Source organism: Camelina sativa, chromosome 20 (genome assembly GCF_000633955.1).
Source record: "Camelina sativa cultivar DH55 chromosome 20, Cs, whole genome shotgun sequence".
Classification (NCBI taxonomy): domain Eukaryota; kingdom Viridiplantae; phylum Streptophyta; class Magnoliopsida; order Brassicales; family Brassicaceae; genus Camelina; species Camelina sativa.
In genome coordinates this window covers 13,076,131-13,085,098 of record NC_025704.1, presented here as the reverse complement: position 1 = coordinate 13,085,098, position 8,968 = coordinate 13,076,131, and the positions used below count along the sequence as shown (strand labels likewise).

The following is an 8,968-nucleotide window of genomic DNA, read 5'->3' as shown; positions in this document are numbered from 1 at the left end:
TTAATGTTATAAGTCATTCTATGGGAGGACTGCTGGTGAAATGTTTCATGGGTCTGCATAGTGATGTATGTTGTGATATGATAGGCCAATCACTATTTTGGCCTTATCCAAAATCTTTCTGTGGACAGACTCTATCTTAGGCCAATCTCTGTTTCTCTCTGTCCAGAGACACAGGACAGAGTTGTGGATTCGCCTTTGTAACGATGAGCAATGTCAAAGATTGTAACATCATCATCGATAACCTCGATGGAACTGTAAGTTTCTTGCAAGCTTTTACAAAACACACATCAAAAAGGCATAACANCTCATTTTACAAACTTATTCTTCTAATTGTTGTTTCTAGCCCCAACACACATCAAAAAGGCATAACGAACTCAAATTCAATAAATAATATGTTTATGTGTTTGGGTGTTTATGAGCAGGTGGGTGATCGACCTTTCACATATATCGTTTACAGAAACAGAAACGAGTTTCTAACCGTGTTCACTGAACCTTTGAGTCGAGCTGAGGAGCCTTTCATTGTTAGACAGGTTGGTTTTTGTCTTCCCTTCCTTTGTGGTATACTTTGGTAGTTCTGATTCAGGAATGAAAGTACAGAACTCTGTTTCTGCATCTCACTTTTCGTTTTTTTTTTCAGTAATCTTGAATAGTATAGCTGAATGGTGTTATTTTACTTACTTGTTGCAGGTGAGGAGATTAGAGTTGGCCTTGTTGAAATGTTGGTTGAGAAAAGGTTTGAAGCCTGTGGATCATAGTTTGGTATCAGATGTAACACAGTTTATTAAGGTTCCATCAGATTTGTAAGAAGGATTCTCAGTTTGTTCCTGTTTTTTTATGTGCAATGACAATTTTGACGTTTTGGGTTTTGACCAAATGCATGAAGATGAGAAATTCAAGGAAATGAAAAACCTCTTTACTGAACTAACGAACTCAAATTCAATAAATTTTTATGCTTAAAGGTATTGGTTACTTGGTTATAAACAGTCAATACTAATCCAATCTGTGAAGAAATCTCAGAGACACAATTTATAACTTATGTGTCTTAGCTAGAATATAACTTATGTGACTACACGCTTCCACCCAGACCTTCATGTGACGCTACTATGCTCAAGAATCATATGTTCGTGATCTAGAAAAAAATAAATGCTTGCAAGATGATTTGGTTGAGAATATTTGGGCAAAATTTGGAGCAAATAAGTATTAAAATTAGTCATTCTCTCCATTTATAAATTGCACTTCTATTGCAATATGTATGAATGTTTTTATTATGTTTTGTATGTTTGAAAATTACTTAAAATTTAATATTTTCTAATTTTATAAAATCTTAAATGTTTACACATTTATACCACTTCTATTCTATTTAAAAGTTTAAATTTTAAAAAACAATATTTTCAAAAATAAGATACCCAAAATAAGAACATACCAATAAAAGATAAAAATTTATCTAAGAGATCATGGCTTCTTATATTCTAAACAGTACAGAATTAATTCATAAAAACATTAAGAACTTCCCTTACTCAAACCCACCGATAAACATGCTCTAAGGGGACTGGGGACATATATATAATCACACAAAATTAATGCATCGCAGGAAATCACAGCCGTTTAATATTGTTTTCTTTCGTACTTGAAATCACAAGTTGTGATTATTCAGAACGTAAAATACAGTAAAACCTCTATAAATTAATAATGTTGGGATCAAGATATTTTATTAATTTATAGTGATATTAACTTATCTATAAATTAATAATTATTATTTTATAGTGTAAATTAATAATTATTAATTTATAGGTATATTTTTAATTATTTAATTTTTAAAAAATTATAAATTGAGACAATATTGCAAAATAAGATTAGAACTTTGGTTGTTGTAAATTTAATGGTATTGGAATTGAATTTGAAATAATTAAAAAATATTATTGACAATGAATTACAATATTATAGAAAAATTCACTTATACACATGACATAATTAATATTCAAATATATGAATAAGAATATCAATTATCATATTTTAATAGTCTATCAAACTATCAAAATGTAAATGATGCATATTTAGAAATTGAAAACTTTAAAAAGTTTTAGCTGTTTTATGAAATGTTATAGAATATTTTATATCATTATATATAGTTTGAAGATACAACATAACAATTGTTTTATAGATATGAGGTTAATATTACAAGATATTAGATGGTGGCAGACTCGATTTCAATCTGTTGAATTTATATTCACCAAACGTTGTAATAATTCAGTAGCTCACCTCCTAGCAAGATATGGATGTCTAAATAGTACATATTATTTTGAATGTTTTAGACCACCTGTTTGGTTAAAACAACAATTGTATCAAGAATATTTCAACTCAGCAATATAATTCACTATTTGACGGAAAAAAAAAAAGATATGAGGTTAATAGAAACATAATTTACTATATCAGCGTATATATATTTATATATAAATTTACATGATTATTAATTTATGATATTATTGGGACCATATTTTATATAGGGATTTCAAAAAAAATATTATCTTATTATCTTATCAAATTTTGTTATTTTTTACATTGTCCCGACTTGGGACTAGCAAAATTTATTAATTTATAATGTTTATTAATTTATAGAGTATTAATTTATAGAGGTTTTACTGTATAGTGCTTTTGATCTACTGTGTTGTTTTTTGTTCAGGACACATTACTTTCGTTGCGTTTTAAACTACACTGGCCCTGTTAGTTTAGAGTCGTGCGACTCTTGCTGTGACTAAAACGACTGAGTTTTTTTTTTTAAGTTAACTTTTATCTTACAGAGAGGAAGATAAGAAAAGTACATAATTGAAATTTTTTGTCAATGGCAATTTGATCTGTTTTTTTTGTAGATCTGCTAAATAAAAAAAACTAGGGGCAGTCGCCGTTTCAAATCAAAAGCTTTTGGTTGTGTAGCTGCTTTCACCGGCAGTTCTGAATATCAAAAATTCTAATCTTTGCGACAGAAAGTAAAAAACCAAAGAAAAAATGAAAAAAAAAAACACTGAAAGTAATTTTGTGATAAATAGTCACCGTCGCTGCGACTAACTGCCGAACAGACCCAAACGTAGAACAAAATTACATGGTACAAATGTATAGTTGTCATGTCGGGGACATTTGATTTAACAAATTTCGTAGTAGGTCGTGAGAGGAAAGATTTGCACCCAAAAAGAAAAAAGAGAAGAATAAGAAACATTAAAAGTATGGAATAGCAGTAAACAAAAAAAAGAACAATAAGGAATAGGAAATTAATTTTTCACTTTATTTGAATGAAAAGAATGAGAACATAAATTATGTTCAAAAACAAAAAAAAAAACAAATGAAAGAAGAGAAATATGTTGTATTGACACAAATATTGTGTATGAGTGTATCATATGACGGACCTTTATTAGCGCTCATACTAAATTGATGTAAGCACTCAGCACAAAAAAACTACTCTACAAGCGCTTATATGGCTCGGACGAACTTATCTTCAAGCAGCGGATGGATAACGATGGATTAATGAAATGTTTTTGATAAATATCAAGAACATATATTGATAAAATTATAATGAAAACGCTCCCCGTTAATACTATTTTTATTCATTAGAATAACAAGACATGCATGCATGCATATCATATAAAGCTTGATTTAATGTAAAATAAAAGGAACATAATATCGTATAGTACACAAACACAAAACGTCTTCACGAACTTATACCACAGAGGGAATCTGAGGGCTTGACATGAGTTTGCTTAATTTCTCTGATGAGAAGTCATCACCGTTCACCACTAATGCCTTCAGATCAGCGTCGGTGATTCTCTGAAAAAAATAACAAATTGAAACTAAGTGAGTGTGAGGGCATTTTTAATCAAAGTTTTAAAACTCCATTAGTAATTTATGTTACAATATGATATATAATTAAAATATTTTGAAATATGAGAAGATAAAAAATATAAAATAAAACCTTTTTCTGTTTGGTTAACTCTCTGAATCGTAAGAAGATGTCTTTCAATTGCTCATCATTGATTTCGTATCCCAACTGAGAATGCAAAAAAAAAAAACAGAAAAAAACATGTAAATATATATGATCATTATATGATTTGAGATTAAACTTTTACGAAATCACATGGGTACGTTACGTACCTCTTTCAGCCGGTCATTTACAGCATGACGTCCACTGCATATATATATATATATATATATTCATTGATGTTTGGTTAAACTAATTAAACAATGGTACGCAGCTTTAGTAATATAAAACTAAGAAACATCACTTACCTAAGCTTTCCAAGAACAAGTCCAGACTTAAGAGATTTTACGATCCCAATATCTTCAGGTGATAAGATCTCATATGTACTTCGATTTTTCAACATTCCATCCTGCAAAATGTTTGAACAATCACCATACATACACATGCATACATCAGACCATTTCCCATATTTTATTTTCTTGTCATACATATATAATAATAAATTACGGAACCTGGTGAATGCCACTCTCATGAACAAAACAGTTGTCTCCAACAATGGGTTTATGTGGTTGAGCATACATGCCGGTATGCTCTTGAACCTGCGCAAGAATTTACATATTTAATTTTGGTCAATTATTATTAAGGCTAAAAATTAGTATAGCATCAAACCTTCATTATAATACACACACACACACACACACACACACACACACACACACACACACACACACATATATATATATATACATATATATTTCAATTTGTATTTATGAAGTTACCATCTTGCTAGTAGCCATAATTTGTCGTGTGTTTATATTTGTGTAAACACCATCCATCAAATATTCTCCTCGACATTTCAAAGCCATCACGACCTACATACAGAATAGTCTTTCCATAAAGAACATGAAAGCATCTGATTTTTTTTTGGTCCACCATTTAAATACTTAATTTAAGGATCACGTTACCTAATTCTTTTGGTGGTGCGATTGATATCATTTTAAATATTTTAATTAGAGTCACATGAAGCATGCGATTCAATTTCCTGTATTTTCTTATATCTTCTCCTTTCTTCCTGTATTTTTACCTCATTTTACCGATTACATATTATTATAGATCTATTTTAAAATGACTTGTAACTACTAAAAGCTTTGTTTCTGGTTTGTTGTTCATTTTTTATGGGTTTACGTAATGTTTTATTTTAGTGTTATAAACCTTTTTTTTTGTCCTTTAAAAAATCATAGTAAAAATAAAGGACACATTTTTAGAAAATACTCATGATGACGACGACGATCTTACCTCTTCAAGCGGCGCATTCCCACTTCTTTCACCTATTCCGTTGATCGTCACTTCGATTTGTCTTGCGCCCGCACATATACCCTATATATACATGTATAAATGTTGTAAAAACTTATTGTTCTATATGTTTATTACTCTGTCACCTCGATATTATAATTTTGTACGGCGACTTTGTTAGTCAATCTAGCACAGAAAAAGGAAGATCGTAATTACATACGGAGATTGTGTTGGCGGTAGCAACACCAAGGTCGTTGTGACAATGAATGGCGAAGACAACATCATCAGACCCAGGAGTGTTAGCTTTGACATAAGCCACGAGTTCTCCGAATTCTGGGGGCATGTTAATCCCGACCGTGTCCGCAAATCCCACCGTTGTTGCCCCCGCTTTAATCGATTCTCCTAGAATCTTACATAGAAAATCCTTATCCGACCTGAATCACACTATAGTATTTTAAAATCTATATAGATATATGAGATGATCAAATTTGTAAATTTTATAACTCAACAGCTAAAAGCGTTTTAGATTATATGATTTAAAATTGTTTCAGTTTGCATGTAAAAGGTTATTTTAGAAAGAAATTGTATGTAAATAGAAATGACGCAAGATTACTAGCAAAGACTTTGTAACGTATAACCAAATTAGCCGCAAAAAAAAAAAACCAAATCAAAATATTTTAAGTTTTCAAAATACCTGCCACCATCTTCGCACCCAAGTTGGATGTCAGTGAAGCCCAAGCTTTTAGCGTACTTAATACTACTCACGGCTATCTCGATCAATTCTTCTTGAGTCTTTTTCAACTTATATTTCATGTGAATGTCACTAGTAGATGTGAACAATGTTACCCTCGGCCTCTTTGCGTACTTCAGCGCCTCCCAAGCAGCGTCTATGTCACTTTTTTTGCATCGTGCAATGGCGGCTATCACCGGGACGTAGCCGGTTTCCTCATCCACCTAGGCAAGACAGTAATATATTATTTTATATTCGTTGCTGTCAGTCAACTTTGGACAATTACTCAATTTTATGTTTGTATCTTTATTAATAACAACTTATTTCTGATACCCGATTTCTTTAATATTTAATTAGTATACTAATTTCATCATTTATCAAAAAATAATAAGATAAACTATACATATATCTTGATCATATTATATTTTTATGTAAGGGAAATGAAGAAACAACCTCGTTCCCCACGGTCTTGGCGATAGTTTTAATGGTTTCGAACTCTTCCTCAGACGACACTGGAAAACCGACTTCCATGATGTCTACTCGGAGTTTAGCGAGCTGGCGGGCAATCTCTAGCTTCTGCGGTGGAGTAAGAGCTGCACCGGGAGATTGTTCACCGTCACGGAGCGTCGTGTCTAATATACGCACATACCTCTTGTCGGGTAGCTTGTTCGGTATGTACTCAGGCCACCGTTCCACGATGGGTTTGAGGTCAGTGCCACTAGTTACCGCATGTTTCGACTCAGAGGAGCTACATGAGATAAACAAAGTCACTTTTTTGCACGGACGGTTCAGGCGGATAGAAGGCAGAGAAGATCCAATGGGTAACACTGACCGGCCGACAACCATGGTAGGACTGATGGTTGTGATCATACTGGAAGATTTGAGAAGTAACGAAGCCATAACTATAGAGAAACGTAAGGAGAGAAAACAAGAGATGATTTAATTTGATTTGGAGGATAAAGAATGAGGAAATTGGTTTTCTTTTAAATGGAGTATATATATATAGATATATATGTAATATATGATATAGCTATATTTATAGACAGATTAATACTCATATTTTATATAATTTGTAGACCACTTGGTGTCCAAAGCTTTAAACTAATTCTTATTTTGTAATGGTTTAGTTATTTTTTCAAAGGCGGTACAGTGGTTATAATATTCAAATCCTATAATTCACCAAAAAAAAAATATATATATTCAAATTCTATATGTAATAGTTGGAACTTGGAAGGCTCTCTAAAAGACTTACACATCAGCATGGTACATATATCATTACTCATTAGTATTTCTATTTGGTTACAAAGGATTAAACCATACATTAACTCTTCATTGTTTATATGACAATGACATGCTACTTATTACTTGCATGTATAAGAAAATTAACTAAATTAAAGTATAAAAAAATTAACTAAATTAATTATATTAAACATTGTAACCACACGCATAGACATCAAATAATCGAAAAGTGTTATCATAACGATCATATACTTGACAACTGTAAACGAAATGTATTCAACCATACATTTTAAATGATTTGAGTTTTTGTAAGTTTTTATTTGATATTGATGATTATGAATGAACTTAGAAAATTTGTTATGATTTGTTATCAAAACACTGTAAAATTGTATTAAAAGCCATGCAATTTAGATTTTTGTATTCTGAATTTCTAAAATAATTTGTAATTCAGTTATAGATCATTGCTTAATACATTTCAAACGATGTTTACCCAAAAAAAATAAAATTTAATGACTGTAAATTTCCATTGACACTTATGAATAATATAACATATATATAACAACAAATTTTAAAAGATATGATTAAATAACATAATCTATATATACATTTTTAAGTACATTTTAGGTTCTACCCTTTTATTTGTACTTATTTACAAAGTTAATCCCTAATTTTTTTCCAAAAATAGTATTACTTCAGATTTTGTTTCCTAAATCTATATATACAAAAGTACAATTTGAGTTTCACCCTTTTATTTGTAATTATACAAAGTTAATCCCTAAATTTTTTCCAAAAATAGTATTACTTCAAATTTTGTTTCCTAAATTTTCAACTAAAAAAAATTACAACTATATCAATATGGAAACAAAAACTATGAAATATTTAACCACACTTTCTATCGTGTTTTGAAGATATTCTATCTCTGAATCATTTGCAAATTAACAAAGAAAACAACAATTTGATTCTCATTTTATTTTCCAATAACTGTGAGCTTTGATTCTTAACGTAAGAAGAACTTCAATTTACATTTATTTAAATATTATAATATATATATATATATAAACTTAATAATATTTAAAATATTATAAATATGTAAAATTAAAAAGTTTAAAATACGATATAATATAGTTATATAGTAGATGAGTTATAAAGAGAACATGTTGGAATTAATAAAATATTATTAAATTTGTGCTAACACAAGATAAATTCTCATTTTATTATTTTCAACACTATTAATATTAGAATATTTGACATATAAAATCAAGTTAATTTTAACTAAGATTGTGTAAAATAATTAAATCATTAGGAACAATGTGAGTTAACCGTAGAGTATAAATGACTTATTATGTATTTAGATATCTTATTTTTTTGTTATAATAATTAAAAATCAAAATAGAATCTTAAACAGTAAACAAAACAAACTAAATATAACAAACAAATGGTCATGAAGTATATTGCGGGTTAAAAAATTAATATAAACATTTAGCCGTACAAACGACCAGAAAATTTAATTCCTCTATTTACAAAACATCCAATATTTAACAAATAAATACAACATAAAATATAAATTATATACACGTGGTGTACCGCGGGTTAAAATCTATTAAAATCTAGAATTATTCATTTTAACACAATTCCTTCCATAGGCACATGTTAAAACAAATCTATAGGTAATTCTCTTCTTACAAACATGTGCCTTCTCAAAGATACATAAGGAAGTGTAGATTTTAGGTCTTTTTTCA

At 29.8% G+C, this 8,968-nt stretch overlaps 1 protein-coding gene across 1 annotated transcript; it reads right to left on the bottom strand.

Annotated features, from left to right (window-relative positions):
- Window positions 3,534-6,998, bottom strand: LOC104770651 (methylthioalkylmalate synthase 3, chloroplastic-like). The gene is made up of 10 exons (XM_010495108.2): window positions 6,444-6,998; window positions 5,955-6,214; window positions 5,481-5,694; window positions 5,264-5,344; window positions 4,747-4,839; window positions 4,480-4,566; window positions 4,276-4,376; window positions 4,141-4,174; window positions 3,962-4,036; window positions 3,534-3,816 (listed from the first exon to the last, which is right to left on the bottom strand). Exons 1-10 carry the CDS (start codon window positions 6,888-6,890, stop codon window positions 3,709-3,711), a joined length of 1,500 nt encoding a protein of 499 aa, XP_010493410.1. The 5' UTR covers window positions 6,891-6,998; the 3' UTR covers window positions 3,534-3,708.

Bases quoted from the DNA above. Each gene is read 5' to 3' on its own strand.
- LOC104770651 (XM_010495108.2), bottom strand. From the start codon at position 6,890: ATGGCTTCGTTACTTCTCAAATCTTCCAGTATGATCACAACCATCAGT. The intron at 4,567-4,746 runs GTAACTTCATAA...ATTCTTGCGCAG, and splicing joins TTATGGCTACTAGCAAGATG to GTTCAAGAGCATACCGGCAT. The intron at 4,037-4,140 runs GTACGTAACGTA...TTGCATTCTCAG, and splicing joins TAAATGACCGGCTGAAAGAG to TTGGGATACGAAATCAATGA.